At 42.3% G+C, this 23,294-nt stretch overlaps 1 protein-coding gene across 1 annotated transcript in view; it reads right to left on the bottom strand.

Annotated features, from left to right (window-relative positions):
* Positions 1-16,239: 16,239 nt before the first annotated feature.
* LOC139655542 (voltage-gated delayed rectifier potassium channel KCNH5-like) overlaps positions 16,240-23,294 on the bottom strand; it is a 136,491-nt gene continuing 129,436 nt past the window's right edge. Inside the window, exon 10 of the mRNA XM_071532983.1 lies at positions 16,240-17,358. Within this exon, the coding sequence (XP_071389084.1) occupies positions 16,240-17,358 (1,119 nt within the window). The remainder of the gene's footprint in view (positions 17,359-23,294) is intronic.

Genomic DNA, 23,294 nt, shown 5'->3' with positions numbered 1-23,294 from the left:
AGCCTTAAATACCATTGACGCATTCTGTAACCGTGAGGGGTGGCGGCAGGGTCGCAGCACGCCCACCTCCTCGGCGGGAGATAAAACAACAACGCCACTTCACCGCAGCGTCAGGCGTTACGTAAGCCCAGGAGAAGACGTGAGCGAAAAACAGCCAAAAGATATCAGATTTTACATTTCTCATTTTAGGCTTCAATTCCCTCATGAGTAAAATTAAAAGCAGCTAATAGTTAGGAGAGCAAACATTAGTCTGATGCTGTTCCTGTGAGCAGAGTGATCATGTGAGGGAGAAGCGGTGGGAAAAGAAATCAAATAAAAGCTAAGAAATATAGATGCATCTTTTTTTGTGGTGAGAGTGAATCGAGGAGAGAAAATGATGAGAAAATACCTAAAGGCAATGATGGTGAAACACATAACTTTGTATGGATCCATACTTGTGTATCTTATATAAATACAAACTGTATAACACTATGCTGCAGAGGGGTTTAGTGGGTTGAGAGGCTGCCTTGTAAACAAAACGCCACGGGTTTGATTCTAGCAACAGCCACTGAGCCTGTTTACATGCACACTAATAAAAAGATTATAGTCCAATTAAGGCAATTCCTCGATTATTCAGCTGGTCATGTAAACAGCAGCAGTGTGATTTCCTTTAATCGGATAAAGGCCGTTATCGCATTATGAGAAACCCGGATAGAGAACAACGTCCCCGGAAGCAGGAAACATCTAACAGCAAGGCGACCGGCGAGACTCACTTTTGGACGTTTGTTAAACTGTTTTGCAACCCTAAGTATTAAGTCAGGGTAATAAGAGAGAAATAGTAGCAATAAGACAGAAACCTGACCAGATGGAAAGAAGCTCTGTGTGCGGCGCCATGTTCAAGATCCAAAACAACCGGTCGGAAGTTTGAGTTTTACGTTTACGATTATTCCCACTGAACCCTGACCTGCTCAGTCAGTGTGTGTGTGTGTGTGTGTGTGTGTGTGTGTGTGTGTGTGTGTGTGAAGTACTCAAATCCTTTACTTAAGTAAATGTAGCAATACTATAATGGAAAAAATTCTCCATTAAAAGTAACAGTCCTGCATTCAAAAGTTTACTTAAGTAAAAGTACAGAAGTATTAGCAGTAAAATGTACTTAAGGATCAAAAGTAAAAGTCCTTGTTTCAGAGTGTCTTTCAGCTGGGTTCAGATCCTGGTCCTGGTCCTGGTCCTGGTCCTGGTCCTGATCCTGGTCCCCCCCCCCCCTTCATCTGCCTCCCCCCTTCTGAGCTGCTCCTGCTGATGATGCAATCTACTGGAATCAGGCAAAATCTCTATACATGTGAGATACATATGCACACGTGCACAGGATCACATGCAGCTACACGTGCACACCTGCTTTGTCATACACGTGCACATAGATCCAGTTTCTTGTATACACACACACACACACACACTTACTTCCAGGCAAGCACATGTGATTCAGGCTGATCGGTGGTGAACGGTGTCAAGAGTGTTTTAACAATAAAAGCGTTGAGAGATGCATTCAGGGAAAAAAAGGAAAAATTCACCCTGAGACTGAATTTACATACTGTATATTCCTCGTGGGTTGTCAATATGTGACAAGCTATCCTGGTGCAAATTTTATTTTAGCCACTGTGGAGAAACGTGTTACAGACGCTCTATATTTAGATTTTATTTTTACTCATATCCTTTATTAGCTTATTCGCTCTTTGTTCTCCAACCTGCACCTCTATTCTTTGCTGTTGTAAAGACCAAACTCCCCCCCAGGGATCAATAAAGTTCACCTTGTCTTATTTGAAAATCTAGATTTGTGAACACAATTAAATCTCCTTCAAAGCTAAAACCAAGAGAGGCAGGATTCTCATTTGTTAGGGCTGTTCCCACCGGGGTTAGATGATTTATTAAATATCAGGTATCAGCCGGTCAGTGTCGTCCGCTGCTGATATGATGGAGGTTCCTCCTGATCACAGCTACATTCAAATCTTGCTTCCTTTGCACATTTTATTTATTCATTTAAATGTTCGATTACGTTTTTAATCGATCCCAGAGTTTTCCTACCATTGTGTAGGTGGTTTGGGTCACTCTGCCTTAAAGAGCTGCAGTAGTGTTTTCCCACCTGCAGTCAAATCATTTCATCAGTTTGGGCTTCAGTGGAGAGTTTTGGTGTCGCATGACAGTCTAAACCAGCGGTTCTCAGTTTTGGTCCTGTGGACTCAGAGTCCTGCTGGCTTTCAGTCTAGCAATCTAATCAGGGACTGACTCACACCTGGACTCCAGATGAATCCAATTGACTGCATTTAACTACCTGGCAGGACAGAAAACCAGCAGTATACTCCGATGCTGAAGGCCAGGATTGAGAGCCGCTGTTCTAAACACGGTTTCAGAGGCTTTTCCACCCTGACAAGAAGAAAATTCTGGGGCAAAACACTGAATCCTACTATAAAATCCTACTATAAAATGAGGAAAACTCTGTCCTTCTGTCTGTCTGTCTGCATCCATTTGGCTCCTCAATGGGTTGGCCAATCAATCTGAAACTGCACATGGGCATTGAGCATTGGCATAGGCAGGGACTGACGAAGCTGATTTTTCCATTTTCCCAAATTTACACTGTTTATGAGCATTTTTGGTAAGTCTGCACGTAGTCGTGGCGCGCGCATCCTGGGTATGGACTAAGAATATTGATATTGGCCTTCAAAAACCTGTATCAGTCGAACCCTAATTCCCAGTATGCCAGTATCGCTCTGTACCTGTCCTGGTCTGTGGTCCAGTTTGTGTAAAAGAAGAATAAGCAGATATAAACCTGATACAGCATCACTGCCAAATTTGCTTGGGCGTCTTACCAGCACTCCTTTAACATCCCCACACCCAACCAAACGATAAACAAAACATGATGGAAAAACATAACTGCAATGTGCCAGTACAGGTAAAACATGATGGATTGATTCTGTGAAGAAAGAAAAACAAACCTATGTGACGTCATTAAGAGACCTGAGAGCCGGAAGCGTCTCTATTGACGATAAATGGGAGACTAAAGTTGCAGACTCAAAGAGGACAGCGTGCTTTCATTTTCACACCCAATTGATCAGTTCATAGTAGCACTAACACTCCTGAAGTTGCCTGGATCAATGACCGGAATCAATTTTGAATCTAAGGTGGGAAAAACGCTGCGAGGCATTTTCTATTAGTCCGGATAGCGGTCCAATCTTCCAATTTCTCGCAAAGGCTTCAGACATCAAAATTGAACTTGCACAAGATAATCAAAGGTTATTTCCTAAGCATGAGGCTACACTATTTTCATTGATATTGACAACAGCTGAGGGGAAGGAGCAGAAGATATGGAGGTGAGAATGAAGAACGTCTCATCCTCATGAAGCTCTGAGTGTTGGAGTCAAAGCAGGAGGCACAAGAAGCTACAACTGACTGTCGTGGGAAAAGTGTTTTCAGTTTTATATCAAAGTAAGAGACACTTAAAGATCAGCTGAACTCCATAAGGAGCAGGTGAAGCATTCTCACTCTTCATTTCCACAGCTATTAGTTTTGATAACCTCACTCTGTTAAGTATAGCGGCAGAATCTCCTAAATAATGACTCAGTGCTGCCGAGCTTCATTTGGGGCTGGAAGTGAAGCACAAAATGTTCCAAACTGAGCGAGGCTGAGTTAATTTTGGAGGAAGCATTGTTTACAACAGGCGTAGATTTAAGAAATGAGGCACAAGAGACTTTGTTGTTATCGCCTGAAACCCTCTGAGCTGCTCTGGAGTCACCGTGAAGCTCGGCACCCAGCGGCTTGTTGGTTTTCATAAAAGAGCAGTAACACACTATTGTGTTAAAAAACAAAGACCCCAGATGTTCAATAAATCATTTATTTATTTATACTAATTAAATAATGAGAATAATGATTAAATGTTATTATCCTGCCAAGTGATTCTTGAATAGTAAACAAAGTGCTTGCTAAGCACCATTGGTACTGGAATAAATGGTCTGTTTTAATTGGAGCTATTTGGATGATAGTTTTTGTTTTTTTCCCCAACATGACTCAGCCTCCGAATTGAGGATCATAACTATCTGTTTTATGAATCAGGGCTAAATAATAATTATTTTTTATTTAGTCATTTTTTATTTTTTTGTCTTGTAAAAGGTTGTGTAACTGCTTCTGGGTGAAACTGAGGTGAATTCAGTGTAAATGGGACACTTTCTGCACTTCAGGTGTTCTTATGTAAACTGGATTCTTTCCTCTGTAGCACAAGACTGAAACACTGTCCCACTTTGGGTCTGATGAAGTGGGACAACACAAAAAAGGCTGACTTTCGAAATTCAAACTTGACGCAAGAGTAAATATTATGCTCCTTTATAACAACATTTTTGCACAGTGCAATATTTATGATGGTTTTAAAGCTGTAACATCAATACAGGAAAGTTATTTGACAGATCTTACCTTGTGCTGTGGGCCACTAACATTAATGTTGATTTTCATTCCATTTCAGCTCAAGATGTATTAGAAAAATCTAGATGGTGTTCTTCTTTTGCTGAGCTCACCCTTGGTTCGGTTAGTGAACTGGAAACTCTGGATTTGGCCAAGTCCTGCTGCTACCATTGTTCCAGGAACTGGTTTTAGTATTTTTTTTTTTATTTACTTTATGTGAAGGCTGGTTTAAGGTTTCACAAAATCGACCAGTGCTTCCACAAAGTCACACAATTTCTAGCTGTCGAAAGGTATATGTATAAGAATAACTGAATGGCCTGTATTAACTCATATTTTTTGGGAAAAAAATGATTTCCTTAAGTTCATCATTCAATATTTCTAAAATATAGAGGCTCCAATCTGGGAAAGGTTTACCATTTTGTCATCCAAGGACTTATATGGCTTCTTACTTTTAAGTACCATCATTTGTTTTCAGTTTTATAAACAGTGGATATTTAACAGTGGATATTTAATTTTAGATCAAAATGTAAATTATTATGCAAAAAGTAAAATGTTAGAATCACGGAAATGCAAGGCCTCTGTGCAAGCTTACATTCTACTGTTAGATGACATTTTCAAAAACATAAGTGGTTATTTAGGGAATTCAAGCAGCACTTTGTTGAGACCCTTTTCTGATGCTATTGATCCCCCTCAGGGATCAATAGAGTAGGCTATCTATCACAAGACATTTCCTAGTCAGGCTCCACCCATTTTACTGGATTTCACTCCTCTTCAATAACTCACTTTTTATCTCCCGTAACTGGCTGCACCATAATCTCACAGATCTACTCTATATTTGATATTAAATCTATCATCCAGCTAAACCTGCATAGAGAACAGTAAACAGATGCTGAATTCACAGATGAAGACCGGAGCAAAGCTTTAAGCAATCGAAGAGTTTCATCGCTAAGTGAGATATCCGCGTCTGAATAGTGGAACGCACAATGCTTAGCACAAATGTAAACTAGAAATAACCGCCTCGTTGTATGCCTCCACCAATAAACTTTGTTTTATCATTGAAAGGACAGTCTTTATTTATTGAACATATATAATTAATGTGATTATTAGGTCAACTTAAAGGATTTTGGTGTCTGCAAAGGTAAGTGACAGCACTTCCACCGTTTTTGTAGAATGACCCAAGATCGCTTTCTCAGCTGCAGTGGTAAGCAAAACATTATGATGTCACAGTGAAGTTGACCTTTGAACCTTTGGATATAAAATGTCATCACTTCATCATTTTATCCTATTAGACATTTGTGTGAAATTTTGTCATAATTAGCGTATGAATTCTTGAGTTATGGCCAAAAACGTCTTTTGTGAGGTCACAGTGACCTTGACCTTTGACGTTTGACCACCAAATTCTAATCAGTTCATCCTTGAGTTCAAGTGGACGTTTGTGCCAAAATTGAAGAAATTCCCTCGAGGCGTTCCTGAGATATCGCGTTCATGAGAATGGGACGGACGTGAGGTCACAGTGACCTTGACCTTTGAACCTTTGACCACCAAATTCTTATCAGTTCATCCCGGCCACGGCTGTCACCGGCTGTCAAATAATTATGGTACTTTTTGAATAACATGTAGGTAACATAAGTTAACATAAGACCTTAGCTGACCTTAGTTGATAAAAATAAACACTTTTTACAGCCAGATTCTCTCCATTTTAGACATTGCATGATGAACTTCATATATACAACTTCATATTATGCAATGTAACTTAGAAGTATTGCATGACTGAGCTCCACATGTCTGTGGGCTGACATTGCTTTTCCACTGACAGTAGTTATAAAGATACTGAAAATGTCTGTGGAAATGTTGACTCAAAGTAAAAGAAAGAAAGAACGATGCCCACACCTCCACATCATGATTGACACTAAAAAGAAACACTTCTGGAGTAAACGAACTTCAGTAGCGGCTTCCTCCATAACTTCATACTGTAACGCCTCAGAACTGTAAATCGTGACAGAAAACCCGCAGTACTGTCATTTCTCCTGCAGCAATTAAATATGTTTTCCCCCGGAGGATCCGCCGGCACATCCCGGCCTGACGGGTGTCAGTTCGGTGGGTAAAGGAATGATTCTCCTCCTCTATTTTCGGGAGCAGCGAGGAGGCGCTAATGGGGATAAGCATGTACTCCATCTTGGCACCAAAATAAGGCTCGGCTATTACTCCTGGAGACGGGGGAGGCTTCGTCTGTCCGGGCAGAGCCGCAGGTGGGCAGGCTGCGGCTCCAGCTATGTCTTGACAAGCTAATTTCTCCTCCCTGTTTCCTTTGGCTCGGTGTCAGTACGCACCATCCATGGGGAAACTAACCGTGATAATTCTGCTGTCTAGCGGTAATTGGCCGTGGAGATTCAGACCCTCCCACGCCACCCACCATTCCTGTGCCGGAGAGAAGCCAGATTAGATCAGTTAGACAGATCGATGGACAGATAGACAGGCAGACAGGCAGACAGACCCTTTTTTTTTTGTATGATAAAATAACAGAAATCATTGCAGTGATTGCGGTGTTATTATTATTACACACAAAAATGTGCCATCAAAGTTTATGAGCGCCTCAAAACTACCAAAGAACCTTAATGAGATTCTTTCATGTTAAACTGGGACTGTGAGGCAAATATTTATGAAAGATTATCACATATTAGACTGATCCCCTTCGAAACCAGCAACTAATAGCGTGTCATTGGTATTCTGGGCACAGAGAGAGAGAGAGAAATAAGAGAGCTAGAAATAAAGAAAGAGGGAGGGAAAGGGAGAAGGCAATAAATATTACCAGAGGTGTCTGAAAAAGTTTCTGTGAAGGAGAGGACTAATGGTGAAAGGTTTGAGTTTTCCAGTTGGTGCAACGAGAATTAGAACCTGCAGAGAATATCCAATCGAACTGTGAAAGTTTCAAGAAAATTAATGAAACTTAAATCTCTCCAATTGCGGTGTTTTAATTTGAAGTATCATGCGATCCCTTGAGTTTACTGTGTGGAGATACAGAGTTTCACCACCTCACGGGAAATGAAGGGGCACTAAGTAAGATCTTTACTGACCAATAGCACAAAATGACCATCATATATCTGTGGGCTGGTTGATCAATACCAGTGACTAAGCAATTACTTGGCCAGCTACTGAGATTTCTGGCTTTCAAAAAAACTAAATTTCTGTCCCAAACAAAAACCCTCTGTCCATTGGACAAAAAGGACAAAAAAGGCTCGTTCTCAAGCAAAAAAAAAGCAAGTGACAAAGAAGTATTACTATTCCAGTATTTAGCCTGGTGATATTTTACCTCTCCACTAGACATTTCTGTTGGATCTCTGCTCAAATTAGCTAGTTTACTCCTCTCTATTGTGAAAATGTGACTTTATTGTAGGTTATGTGTCAATTAGAGGCCACCATAGCTAAGGGGAAGGGGGGTGGTGTGTGTGTGTGTGTAGGGGGTGGGGTTATTGTACTGCAATAATCCAACTATTGATCTTATCCTAAATAAGACAATATTTCGAGTTGCTTAATATTCCATTCATCTTCCCGTTTACATGCTACAGAGCAGAGTCCAGTTAATGAGTGAAGACGCAAACCCACATTACGTCCCGACGTCCGAGTTTCCCTCCGGAATTTAACCTGAAACCCTTTCTGTCATGTTGCTGCCGTGGTCGGGACAAAATGTTGGGACTTCTTTTTACCGGAGGCAGCCATCTTTTCTTCTGTAAACAAGTTGCGCAACACTCGCTGGAAGCTAGAGCATGTGTCGTCAAGCAGTTGGATTGCCGTACGTGTTGCAAAATGCTGCAAAAACTCTGATAGGACGTCACAGTGCGATTTAAGGTGTTTACATGTCTACAATGCACTTCAATAATGCGACTAAGATCGAATACTCCACATGTCTTAATTCAACTATTGCTTAATAATCAGAAAATGCTGTTTACATGGCAGTTTCTTATTCAGAGTATTGTCTTAATCGGATTAATATCGGAATATTGCAGTCGATGTAAACATGCTGTATGTTGTTACAATTCCTACTGGTTGTCAATAGCGGCCATAGATTACTTAATGCCCCTTTAAGAAACTGACAGACTGAAGAGGAAGAAGTTTCTAGAGAGAAAAGCAGCTTGAACATCTCTCTCTCTCTCTCTCACACACACACATATATACACACACAGAGAGCCCAAGAGAGTATCCCAGACAGGTGTTTATTATTCTGACACTACAGTTTAGGTGTGCAACTGTAAAACAATACATGAGTCATTGTGGGATTTCAGTGCTGCTCGATGCCGCTGCTGCTTTAACAAAAACAGTATAAAACGTAACATTCCAGTAGAAAAAAGAGAGAGGATGTTTCGCTCTAGTCCATGACTGACTAGGAGCTCTCCTGACGGCCTCATTTATAAAAACAATCTCATGCACAAATTTTTGGCGTTAACAAATTCATTGCGATCGATGAAGAACTGATGGTGGCAAAATGAGCAGGTTGCGTCGTTTTTCACCAGTTCTTTCTTTATTCATGAATGATAAAGGCATCACTTTCATTTTGTTTTTGTATCATATTCAATGCAATAGTCGATTTAAATGACAATTTTTATAAATGAGGCCCCTCGGTCCTGCCTGTCTGTCTCCAGAGAGGTGGAGTCACACTGTCAAGTCAGTCAGCAAGACACAGACAGACTGTACATTAGCATGCTGAGGAGACCATGATGGAGACGTAGGAGAGAGATGAAAGAGAAGGGAGAGGAGGGGTTGAGGTGGAGGAAAGTGCTGAGAAAAGAGAGCAGAAGGGCAAAAGGGGAAAAGTTCCTAGAAGAGAAACTACTGAGAAAGGAGAGAGAGAAAGAACGAGAAGAGAAAAGATGTGCACCTCAAAGATAAAGTACAGAGGAGACAAAAGAAAGGGGGTAGAAAGAGAGAGAGATGGAGAGAGAAGAGGACCTCCTACTAGTCGAGAGATGGAGAGAGAAGAAGAGAGTAAGGAAGAGAGACAAAGGAGAAAGCAGTCCTCCAAAGGCAGAGAGAGAGAGAGAGGGAGAGAGTGAGGAATCGTGCCCAAAGTATAAAGAAATAAAGGGAGAAAAGGATTGCTCCAAGTCAAAAGAGAGAGAGAGAGAGAGAGGGAGAGAGGAGGGATGCTGAGGGAGGAGAGGGGGTTTGTAGTACATTCAAGTGGCAAAGCCGAAAAAAACCCCCACGGCGGTTCCTGTGATGAGCGGTTTCTGTGAGGGAGCGGGCCCAGATCACAGGAGGAGACGCCCTTCATTCACTTGTCAAATTAATAAAGGAGAGGAGCGGCGCAAAAAAACTCCTCTCTCTCTCTCTCCCAGAATCCCCTGCTGCCCGCCACCTCTGTCCCTCTCACTACCCGACAGGTGTCTTATGCCCCAGGCGAGTCGGCCGAGAGGCGAACTCTGGGCTGTGACGTCCAGCTGTAGCCATCGAAGAAGTTCCCCCTCCTGCACCTGTAGGGCCGGGCGATGCTGACAAGATCAAATATCACGATATTTTAGACCGAATTCCTCCATATCGATAATGTGAGGATATTTTGGGGATGATTATTCTTAAGGTTCTTACGATATTAACACACAAGAACATTTTGAAAATCAGTAATGATCATTAGTAATTAGTAATAAGTAATGTGGATATGATGAGCAGGTAAAGCTAATCAATTCAGAAAAACTAATTTCAGGAAACTGTATCACTTTTAAAGCCAGGAAGAAGTGACATTTAAGTTATTTCACAATATTACGATAAACCAAAATCCCAGATGATATATAGTCTTGTATCGCGATATCGATATTGTACGATATATCGCCCGGCCCTACCTGCACCTGTCCTGCATCAGCACTGCAGCAACTAAGGACAGTTCATTTATTAAATAGTATACATCAAAATAATATCAGTACAGTGCAACTTCAAATTTGTGTCTTCAACACGGCAAAACCCAACAGCAGATTCCCAAACCATTCTGTGAGCCTTCTGATGGCTAAAAAATATCATTTGAGAATTTTGAAAAATAATTCCTCAATTCAGCAATTCGCAGATTTGAGTTTAAGTTCTACAAACATTTCTCAGAGGTGACAGAAATAATCTCATTGGTTGAGTTAAACCTCAGTGGGCGGAGCCAAAGAACCACAGTTTTTCAGAGCGCAAGTTAAGCAACTGGCAGACCTGAATGGCAAAGAAGGAAATATGAACCTTCCCACAAACCTCCACAAAATTTCTACGCCTGCTCTCATTCAAATACAATGTTGTTTTGGCTCCGCCCACTGAAGTTTAACTGAACCAATGAGATTATTTCTGCCTCCAAAGCAGCTCTGCCTCTGAGAAATGTTTGCACAACTAAAACTCCAAAGCGTGTGCAGTATAAAGTGGGACTTCTAAGATGGCTCCATCTGTTTACCACAGTGTTAGAGAACTGTGGGAGAACACACACACACACACACACACACACACACACACAAACCATTCAACTGGATGTAACTGCAGTGATCGCACTAATCTTCGAGAAAGCTTAACAAACCCTGTCGGGAAGTCACTCTTAAGTTTTAGGCATGTCAGCTGAGGTAAACTTTCAGATGTGATGTGGACAAGAACAGGGTTCCTACGCAGGTTTGGAAAGTCTGAAAGAGTATGTCAAATGGATTGAATCCTTTTGAAGTCTCAAAAACACGCATAGAATGACACATTTTATGCAATTGCAGACTCCCACACTGTAATTTCATGCCCTGTAAAATTTGTTGTGGTGAAAAGTAATCTCCAACTTCAGTATTATATGACATCGTTGACATCAGCATGCGTCATATTGAACATCTTCCGAAATCTTTACAGGAAAAATCCACCTTGGATACTCTCACACTGTTAGAGATCATAAATATGTGATGTTCAGTGCATTCCAGGAGTCATTTTGTGATGAAGTGTTGTAATTTACTTTTTTGGTGTACTCACTTTCCCTCAACCTGCCTCCTCTACTTCTACTTCTCTCAGTGATTTCCTGGTTTCCCAGAATGCCTTTTGACAACCCCCGGTGAAAAGTGTTCTCTGAGAGCGTGATAAGTTTTCTAGTTGAGAAAATGTGAGAGAACAAGGCCTTGGTGTGCCGTGCCGGGTTGTCCAAATTACAAAAAAAAAACCTGTCAAAGAGGGTGTTGTATTTCACATGCTACTGATGATGGATCCAAAAAAATGCGAGTTGTGTCTGCATTGCATTCTGGTCTCTCTCCTGCTCCTGTGGGTGGAGAAACTGGTCTCTCTCCTCTTCTACGATGGATTTGTCCCTGTGTGATTGTTGAACGTCTCTTGGTGCAAAATGGTGGCTCTAGAAAGAAGCCCTCGCTCTTTGATTCTGACGGACTGACACCAAAACCTGACGTTTACCGCTGATGCTTTAGATCGCTGGAACATTTTCTGACATCAAACTGCACTGAAGAAACTGCACTGAAAATACCTCCTGTGTGAAGTCGTGATGTCTACATTTGGCCGGTTATTCACAGGAATAAGAAAAAATACACCACCAAACAACAGAATGGGCCCAGAAATGCAAAGTACATTATCAGTAACTGTTTTTAAAAGTGTTTTGGGGTGGATTTTTCCTGTAAATGCAGGTAAGAAATTAAGATTTGGAAAAAACAATAATTTTGAAATTGGAAATGTGTAGGAACCCTGCAAGAGTGTTACAGTATTGTATGACGACTCATGTACACACACACACACACACACACACACACACTCTCAACTGGTTTTAATCAGGACTTGTGTATCTTTGAGTGAGCTCCACAAACCTTGCTGGAAAGTCACTCTAAGTTTCATGCAAGTTAACTGAGGCAAACTTTTGGATGTGATGATGTGCAGTATGTAAGATTACTGTATTATGACTCATGTATATGATGCGTTCTTGTCTAAAACAGAATATATCCTTGTAAAAAAAAAAAAATCATTACCCTAAGTTCATTCAACGTCTCTAAAATATAGAGAATCCTAATATAGTCTACAAGGGTATTATCATTTTGTCATCCATGGATTTAAAATTACCAACTACCCTGTAAAAAGTACCATCATTTCTTTTAATTTTATGCTACCAATCACTTGGTAAGATTAGATGTAATTTTTTTGGTGGAGGATATACATTTTGGAACCAAACTCCTCACACACACACACACACACACACACCCACACACACATACACACACACCTCAAATGGGAGTAACTGCAGTAAACACACTAATCTTGGATTGCCTGTTGTCACATATCTAGACGCACATTAGTCACTGTACTGTGAAACAATAAGAGTCCAAGAAAATCAGAAGTTGCATAGCTTTGCAATATTCGATATTCCATAATAATGTGAGTGTGAAATGGAGATATGATGCACATCGGCACGTGCTGCTATACAGAGGTGGCAGCCATCACAGAAGTCCCCCATCATAAAGTTATTCTGCATCGATCCTAGCGGGCAACACTAGCCTAAAACTGCTGTCGGGGCGCCCTTGAGCAAGGCACTTACCCCCAATAGTTCCAGGGGATCTGCTCAGCGGCCAGCAGGAGAACACTGTGGTTTTACTGGACAGCTCCCAGATAAGACTGGGTGTGAACGTGAAGCGGGGTGGTAAAGAAAACGGGCTTGTACGCTCAGAGAAGCTCTTCCTTCTTAAAATAAAGTTTACAAAAATCCCTCATTGGCATCACAGCAGCCATTACATTGTATTCTTTCTCAAATGTTCCAAAGCAAAAACCTAATTTACATATTATGACATAAATCTTATGTCTCTAACTCGCCTCCAACTACTGTGATTCTATGTCTATTAGCATTACAAAGTTATCAATTCTCATCATTTTCCAGTCTGTTGACAGTGGAGAGAGGCAAATATGAAAGAGTCGACATGGCTTGTTGTCAACATGATGGGCTGACAAAAAATGAAAACAGATGTTTAGATTTGGTTCTAATAAGTGGTGAAAAATGTGAAAGACAAGCGTGTTTTTTCCTCTTTCTTTTTGTTTGTTTTTTGCTTAGCCACACCTCTTTGCTTATAGAGGTTTTACGTAGTACGCTATATAAGTCACACCCCCTGGTCACTGTAGTCGTGAGCGATACTGAGGTCCATGGCACCATGTTCTCTGGTAAACAGTTCCACTCAACACCTGATTTTCTGATTGCAGCTGTTTCAAGGTAAGTAATGGAAAACACTAACAGTCCAAAGAGGGTGGTATGTCAACAAAACATTAGCTAGCTAGCTACTGTTAGACAGGAGTAAACATCGATCAGCGAGCGCTTACATGTAAAGTGTCTGACGGAAATTCTAAAATCAGGCAATGTGCTTGTCCTGTCCTTTGTAGTTTTCCAATATTTTATCAGAAATTTTGAAAACTCTTTACACCATGTAAATACAATGTTGTCACCCTGCACATTCAAAAGTGTATAGCTTTCATCAAAGAAAAAAAACGATAGTGTAGCTAATTGTGGTTCCATTGGGTTCAATTAGCGAAATGATAAAGTGTGGAACCGGCCCCTCCCCCATCGCAGGGAGTGGAGTTTTGTCTGACATGGCCTGTTGTGCCACAGATCTCATAGCAACTAGTTCTGGAGGTCCAGTGAAGAATTAGTCACTCCAAAACACTCTTAGTTGTAGCTCAAGAAGAGTCAGCTCAGTTAACCTGAACAAATAGCTGTTTTTTGCTAACTGGCTAGGTAACCAGCAGGCTAATTTAGCAGACCAGCCAACGCTAATGATAACATGCAACTACTAGCCACTACGAATGCTAGGTTCTACTAAATATTTTATCCTGTGTGCTAATCAGATGTATAAACAACAGGATAGGGACTCAGTTGACCAGCTAGATACTGTGGTTAGCTAGCTAACCAGCTGACATTATTTAAACACAAAATCGATCAGATATATCAGCAACAAAATGACAATTCCCTGTCAATAATATTAATACAGAAATTAACCGTCTAATAAATTCTGATGAGACAGCCAAGTCGTACGTTTAGAAACACAATCAGCTGTTTACAGTCACTGAGCTGAGGACCTCCAATATGGCCGCCAGACGGTGCGTTACTCCATCTGAAAACTCTCTATATCTACAGTGGATCTGGCTTGTGACTTTTTTCTCACGTCAGCCCTTTTCCTTCCACCCACTCCACACTGTACACAATATAATATAGCACTATATAGGGCTTCCAAGATGGGACTTCCATGATGGCTACTGTATATCGGTACCCTGCCTTACTGTATATTGACTGTATATTGAATAGGGCTGTGTGTGTGTTTGTGTGTGTGTGTGTGTGTCATGGCCTCTGTGCTGCTGCACTGCAGGTCGAGGCGGAGATGAGCAGAGAGAGGGACAGCGTCTGAATCACACAAGACCTGAAGCCTCGCGGGCCGAGGTCCACTCCACAGTGTCGACTGATGTGCCTTCTGTGAAGAAACGTCTCCTGGGCCATCGGGGCTCACATCAAGAGACACGCTCACACAGACTGTGCGTGCGTATGTGTGGACCGTGTGTGTGTGTGTGTGCATGTGTGTGTGTGTGTCTGTTCTCGCATGCGCGCACACGTATGTATGTACGCGCTCTGGAGCATAAAACTACTCCTTTGCATGCAGATTTAGAAAACTGATTTCATAAAAGTACAGTATTCCATTTTTTATTACTTGAGCTTTTTGCGGTGAAGCTGCTTTCAATAATGGAATTCAGAGCAGGCTTTGTGACATACTCGCTTGCTGGTAAGACTGCCGTGTGCGGTGGGGCTGTGGGATTACGTGTCACTGTGCTGAGTGGACTTTTATGTGAACTAAACTCTATGTTATTTCCCCAAAGCCTTCTTGTCATCCCGGCTTTACCCAAAGTGCATTCTGCCAGCCCTGATTCATGCAGAGGAACTGAAAAAAAAAAAAAAACGCCCTTCATTCGACAACATGATAACAAAAGGTACAATATTAAGAATATTCTAGTGGCGTACCCGAGCGATGCATAGACACGAGGAGGACTCTAACAAAATAACGATTTAGGGTTTACCGGACATCAAACGGAGGCAAAGGGCATTTCAGTAATCAAAAATAGAAATCATTGTAAGAAGCAACATCGCCAACCAAGGTCTCATATAAAAAAGGTTTGCCTTAAACCATAAAATTCCTCACTGTGTTAAGGGATAATGCTGCATCACATATGGGAATCTGTGTTCTTCTTAGAGGGTGAGGTGAGAGTATTATCAAACTTCTATTTCATCTCACGGGCAAAAAAACCAAACCTCCAACCCTTTTGATTTCTCTATTTGCAAATAATCCATGCACTATCCCTTATTCAGTAAACCCTTTTGTTATTCAATGTTTATAGTGCTACCAGTATGCAAACCCTGAATGTTCACATAATAAATCATCAATGAAAAATATTCATATATACAGTGTAGCTCAATAAAATCTCAGTTCTCTTTAAATGAGTTTTGCATGCAGTCAACTGCATAATATACAGGCAATAAGTACGTTGAGTCGTTTCTTTGGCAGGCCAGAATCCAGCTGGACATGCATAGAGAGGTATGTACAATCAAAAAAAGGGGGTCCGAGTCATTGAGTAGTGCTTGCTCTCACATGACCAGGAGACAAAAGTCTGTGTGCAAATGTTAAAGTAGCCAGTTTGTATACTGGGGAATTGAGACCAGTGGTGTAATTGAATCCAACAGAGCAGAGTATTCCCACATATCAGCCTAACTCCCATTGATAGTAGTGGTCACAGTACTACAGTGTGCCATGGGGTCACAATATTCCAGCAGGCTGCCAGATGTCCTCGGCTGCCTCTACACCACTGGCTTAGTTCCCTTCAGAGCCCATCATCCTTTTCCGAGTCTGGAGACACGGGTCTGGAGACGGTGAAGATGTCCTGACGTTTGATTTTGGTTTTGGGTGTGGTGGAGGTGGAGGGCGCCCCCATGGAGGGCCTCCTCTTGTCCGACAGCAGTTTGATAATCTCGGCTACCTGACTCTCCAGGGCGCCCAGACGGCCTCCCAGAGTCTGGATGTCCCCCCGGAGCTCCAGCCGGGTCTCGTGCAGCGCGGCCTGCAGGGCCTGCTCCGGGATGGGGCAAAAGGGGTGAGGGGACCCCGCTCCTCCTGGGAGAGGGCTGTGGAGGAGCGGGGTGACCGCGGCCGGGGTCCGCGCCTCCCCTGCCCGGTCAATCCGCAGCTCACTCTTGGTGATGCCGCTGTCGCAGGAGTCCGTCTTGCGGAGAGGGTTGTTGCTGGACACCCCGCCCTCCTCCACATCCCCTCTGCCTCCTGCTTCCTGACCCTTGCCCTCCTGAGAAAGCATCTCCACAGAAACAGCCTTGGTAACATTGTTTTTCAGCCCCTCCTTCCTGACCTCCGTTGGTGCGACAGGAGGGGCCATGTTGTTTTTGAGGCGCATCCAGCCGGTGGCCTTTGCGGCCGGCTTAGCCACCGCGGGGCTGGTACTGACTTTGAGCCTGGCAGTTGAAGTCTGCTCACCTCCCCCTCCAGCAGAACTGGGCTGCAGCTCCATAATATCACAGTTGTTCTGCTTGGCAGGGGGCTCACTGGGATGGCTGTAGGCCAGGGAGCTCTGCATGGGCGTGACCTGAGACACGGTCAGCACGCTGCTGCTGGGCGGAGCCCCGTTCTGCAGGGAGGAGTGGGGACGCTGCAGGCTGAGCGGCAGGGAGTGCTGCAGGCTGGAGTGGCCCAGCTGCAGGCTGTGGGGGTGCAGGTGCTGGTGGTGGTGCTGCTCCACCTGGAGCTGGTTCTTCTCCAGGTCCAGCTGCGAGGCGGCGGCTCCCTGGTTCCGGAGCTCCTTCTGCTGCTTGAACTTCTGGAAGAGCTTCCGGACCGGGTGGTCCTGCGGGATGGTGAGCTGCACCTCGTTCTTAGCGCGCTGCCTCTCCTCCTCCTCCTTCTTCACCTCACTGATCTTGCGGAAAATTATCTGCCGGGGGAAACACAAAGAAAAGAACAACAGAGCGCTTATCAGAACACTTATCATTTCATATGAATAATATGAATAATAATTCTCTCTCTTGCATTCCTCACAGAGGGTAGCACATTAATCATTGGTGAGAAAACTGTTTTTTTTACAGTAAAAAAGAAAGAGCCAGGGAGATTTATTATTATGGAAATCTGTCAGTCTGTCTTAAGTTTTTCTCTCTAATACGGTCACATGTCACATTCCCTCTGCAGTGCACTCAGGTGCTGCAAAGTGCAGCTGGCTTTCGGAGATCTGTGTTAAATTATCCATCAGTGCTCCTGCACCTCCCCCTGTATTATTCAACCTAAGTCTGGCGCCATGCTCTCTCCTGGCTCCCCTTACACACTAATTACATTGGGAATGACAGAAATCCCTGGCAGGCAGGCAGTCAGCCATCCAACACGCGATATAAGTGTTATTCTTGGTTAAAATGATAATGTTCCCCGTAGCTGGCAAGCTGGGCGGGTCGATCTTTAGAAAAAGTTAAGGATCGGCTTCTTTCCACCCATCCATGATCTACCCATCCAACCATCCACACCTCCTTACCTCCCTCCCTATATCCATCCATCCCTCCATCTATCCATCCTGCCCGTCACCTCCCTTCCTCCTTCCCTCTCATCCATCCTCCACTGTTGGAGGTTCCTGAGCCAAACCAAGCAAAGCCTCTGCTCTCAGCTCAGGAGGTTAACAGGAAGACTGAGACGCCACGTCAATCATCTCAGCTCTGCCCGGCTGGCTGGAGGCATAACTTGGAAAGCTAAGGCTATTAATTTAAGACAACTGATAAGTTCAGCATGGTTTGATGAAAAGTACATGAGAAGCTATCATTGACGAGATAATGATCTGATCGTTTCCATTGTGCAATGGTGTTTCTGCTTTTTGCTGGCTGAAAATAACAAAAAGTCTACTGTCTTTGACAGGTAGAATACAAAAGAGGATTGTGTCAGTAGTGAGCTGATGAAGGCTGATATGCTGGGATTGAACATTAAAGGATCATACAGGTGCTGATTTTTTTTTTTTGGTTACCAATCACTTTATATCAACCCCACCAACTACAGTTTCCTCTGTTATCTTGTCAAGAACCAAAGTGCATCTGAAATGTCATCCAAAGTGCATTTAAAAAATTATAAAACACAGTGGAGCGGTAGAATTGCCTCTTGTGTGAAATTATTATTTCAGAATCTGAATTTCAACATGGGCAAGAATGCCCATCAATGCTGGTATGGGAACAGATTATTCTATTATTTTTTTACTTTATTTATTCAGGGAAGAGTTGCTGAGCTTGCATGCTAGTTTCCAGCAATGCATCTATTAATATTTATACAGTTACGCACATTCATCCCATGGGATCTGCCCAGTACAGCCATTGCCTTCTACTATGTGATGCAAGTGAATGAAAGTAGACCCCAAGTAGAACCCAACAGCGTTCGATAAAAATTTGACGTATTTATTTACAACTACTACATTAGGTCAAGTAAGTGCAAAATCACAAAAACATCAACAGTCTTTTCCATATCTGCCATGATGCATGAACCACAAGTGCACTTTCCTTGATTTCATCTTCGCAAATTTGTCAGTGACTCACAGCTCAATATTCTCAGTTATTTCTCTCTCAATGAAGAGGGCAGCAAGCTGATAGAGACACTCCTCACTCACAGTTGAGTCAAGTAAATGTTCTAGTAGTTTCTGCTGACTGAAAATGTGCTCAGCCTGGTTGCTGCTCATGGGAACAGGTAGATAAATCCTCTATAGTCTCACCACCAGGTTTGGGAAGTCTGTCAATTTCATTGGCAATAAGGAAGGCCAAAACTTGGCCAGTGGACAGCTCATCGTTCTGCTCCTCAAATATGGTGGCATTTTCATGACAAAACTTGTGAGAATAAGTGAGAACTTGTGCGCAAGTAAGAGGACTGCCAACTCACAGGGATCTTATGAACACAAAGCAATTCATTCCACACACACACAATTACTCTGTGTACTCCCCAAACCATTATGTGCTCAAGTTTCATTTAGTTTTGGGCTCAGTGCTGGGCATTATGTCCATTTAAACAAATTTAAACATTTCCCAATTCATTTCCCCTTTCTTCTTTGTCTTCGTTTTAATCTACGTTGAAGTTGTTGCACAAGCCGATTCCAACACAGTTTCCAACAAGGGCGGGGACTTTACAGCAGCCAATGAAATTTATGGACACGATGGCCCAGCGCTGAGCCCGCCCCCAACTGTCAAAACAAAATATAACTTCTAAATATAATGTAAAGACAAAGTTCCCTCTTGTGCGAGAGCTGTCACTGCGGTCGCTGGATGTACCCACGCGTGCGGAGGTGCCATTTCCTTGCGTGGGCTAGTCCTCTTGCTTGCGTGCAAGTTCTCACTTATTCTCGGAAGTTTTGTCATGGAAATGCCACTATAACAAGCCTTTGCACATGTTGAATGACAGCATTGCACCACTGTGTCATATTCTGATTGGCTTCGTGGCGACGGGACATTATACCTGCGGGGTGGACATGGGAATAATAGAGATGTAGCAGTTATAGAGTGTGAATTGGCAAAATAAAAAAAGTTTTAAAGTAAGATTTTCCTAATGTGCTTATTTAACTTTTCTCTACATTGTCAGCACCCATTCATTTGCATCAGTATAGTCTTGAGGGTATTTTACTGTTTGCTTAACCTGATGTAAAAAAACCCCCGAAACAAACAGCTGTGAATGGGTTGAATCAGTAAACAGTATGGATTAGTGTAGCAAAGGGATAAAAGCACGATAGACATGGTTAATTTCTGTTATTTTGGACTGATAATTTCCCTACTGATTCATCTGTTCACTTTTGTGTGTAGAAATGCTAACTAGCTAACTATCTGGTTAGCCAAGCATCGCTGTCTTGACGTAAACACATCTGATTTGCACACGAGCTAACGTATCTAGTACACGCTAGCATTAGAACTGGCTAGTAGTCGCATGTTAACATTAATGCGAGTTACTTTGCTAAATTAACCTGCTGGCTAGTTAGCTAGCTAACAAAGCCAAAAACCAACAGTTTGTTCAGGTTAACTGAGCTGACTCTTCTCAAGCTACAAGTCAGTGTTTTGAAGTAGAGACTAGGGCTAAAGACAAGACTTTACTGTGTGGAAACAAAGCTACCCCCATCAGGCTGTTCACTTTACCAACATTACTGAATGGAAACCACAACAATCTTTTTCTGTCTATATTGTTGATGTTCCATTTTGTTATCAATATTTAATCTTTGCCCACTCTCAGCACCCGTTGCTGCCAGACCATCCAGGAAGGGGAATCCCTCTCTGCGAGGCCCTCCTCAAGGTTTCTTCCATTTTCTTTTCCTAATGAGGTTTTCATGGGAGTTTTTCCTTGTTCCCATTGAGGGTCTAAGACTGGGTGATGGTGTTTTCCATTTATTGTGTTAAAATGTGGGTGTGTGAAGCCCTTTGAGTCTGTAACTGAGATTAAGGGCTATACAAATCAATATGATTTGACTTAAGGTACTTCTCGTTTTCTAGCCTAGTTGTTACCCATCTAGTCATTATTTGCGTGAAACCAATTGTCCTCTAAAAAGGTCTTTCTTTTGTGAAACCTTATTGATCCCAGTTGGAGAACACTCTTTTCGCTTCACCCCCTCCTCAGGAAGGTCAGAGGAGCTGGCAGGGATTAATTGTCTTGCTCAAGGACACTTCAGCAGAGATGCTTGTTGAACCCGGGTCCTCTGGGTGAAGGAAGGTCTTCCTACTCTGTAGAAGCTTTAATGTCTTTTTATAAACCATTATAAACACTGTATTTTGCTCAGATGTTTCACTCAGAGGAGTTTGGCTGCCAGTCAGAGCTTTTAAAAAGGCTCTACTGAAAACCAGTTGGCTTGGCGGTGATGGTTGGCAGCGCTAAGCGTCCTAAACCTCCTCAAGACAAGGGCTTTTACCGCATTGCGCCGCGTTGAGTGGCCTGACTCATATCCCGCACTCAGCCTAATTTCTGCTGACCCAATTATTCCCTCCTTCTGTCTCCTCAATAACCATCGCTCACATATGGAGCCTCATTCACACTCTGAAATGGCCATCCGCCATGACACACGCACCAAATAACAGGGCATTATGAGTACTGGTGATGAATGGCTCTTTTTTTTTGGCGGTGTCTGAGAAGTGAGAAGTCGACAGAGGGCTAGATAGATAAACCGCACCTCTCAACTGAATCAGCCAAGTAGCTGTCATATTAATGGAGAGATTAGAAACCAGGCGCCTCTGTCACGCTTTGATTTTATCCTTGATTCCAATGTATGATCACTTCAGAGAATCTCATTAAAAAAACATGTAATGTTAGATCTACGGCACTCATAATTTGGTTAATGACAGAGATTAGTTACATATTTGATATATCACAGAAATTTTGATCAAGGCAAGCCAGTGATTTTGGCATCAAGATCAATTTCTCATCATAAGTTGTGCTTAAGCTTGTTTTATAAAGGATACCGCTGGGTCTGCATCTGCATTTATTATAAAGATCTCATCCAGAATAAGACCGCTGATAAGAGTTATTGAATACAACACTTGAAGAGTTTCATTCCAAAAAGAGAGAGAGAAAAAAAAATCCTGCTCTAACAAGATGATTGCTGACATTAAAGTACAGCACATTGTGGGTAAGTATTAACGTTGTGACTCATGTCAAGGCCTCTGATTACATAAAACCTTTTCAGGTAACAATAATTACGAATAAGTACTTCAAATTGCTCAAGTAAAAGTACAGATTTTTGGAAGCACTCAAAAAAGTGATGTTACTCAACACGCTTACTCAACTACAGCAGTGAGTATTATATTTACTTTCCTCTTCTGGTTAGGAGTTCTTCCAGAGGCTTTCAGACAATGTGTTTAAATTATTGACTTATTGATGGAGCTTCACAACTGACTCTCTGGCTTCGGAACTTGTTTGTCTTTTCCAGACTTAATCTTTTCTAACCTTCGGCATCTACAATATGTTATTTCCATGCGTCCCGCTTGTAAATACAAAGTGATTAGCGTACAGAACAAACAAAACAAAGTGTATTCAATGAAATCCAGGCAAACACTGTGCTCCTGTACTGCTGATGATAGCTCCTGTATTAGCTCAGACATCAATGCACGTGGAATAACTGATTTCATGTTCACAGAGACGGCAGAGCAATCAAATACAATAATCTGAAATCGATGGGTTACTTTCCAAAAAGCACAACTTGTTTGAAATTAATCACTGAATAGCTCAAAAATATAGATCATTCCTTCCTCAACAGCGTTAGACAATGTTAGACCAAATAATAACAATGTTGTTATTTGGTATAGACAAAGGTCTGTTGCACTGTGGCAAAGGGTGATGCAGTAACTGTTTGAACTTTTGAAAGTTTGAAGAACCAGAATGCCATTACCTAGAAATCATGGCGTGTGACGTTAGTAAACTGCACACTGCTCAGACCTAAATGTCTTCTTGTTAGTGGCTGGTAGCAGATGGTGAAAAAAAACATGTTTTGGCAGCAGGTTCAGCCATCGCTGGCAAGTCCATCTTTCTCTGGACGCAGCGCTCGCTCACTGATGTTTTGGAGAAAGTTTTGTATTTCACTCTTAAGTTTTGATTCATTGCTTCTTCTGCACCTTCTCGCCAGTGTCCATACCTGACACCTGAAATGAATTTGGGCAAATAGCGACAAATCTGTGGCATCTCAATTAGTGGGAATGGGACAATCTGTTGCAGCCTCAATTTGTGATTTAGGCTGATTAGAAATCTTGCCTAGTGCAGCTTTAAAAACATAAATGTTAATGAATTATACTTTGACATCAACAATCACTTTACAACTGTACATGCACACACTCCTACTATTCACATGGGGCATGGCCTAGGAGGGCATGTGATGTAACACAACTGAGACCA

Source organism: Centroberyx affinis, unplaced genomic scaffold (assembly GCF_046629955.1).
Source record: "Centroberyx affinis isolate AG114_WGS23_722 - 3 ecotype Tasmania unplaced genomic scaffold, CSIRO-AGI_Caff_v1 ptg002300l_1, whole genome shotgun sequence".
In the NCBI taxonomy this organism is placed as follows: domain Eukaryota; kingdom Metazoa; phylum Chordata; class Actinopteri; order Beryciformes; family Berycidae; genus Centroberyx; species Centroberyx affinis.
Note: the sequence above shows the minus strand (reverse complement) of the source record. Positions and strands in the feature narration are given on the sequence as shown.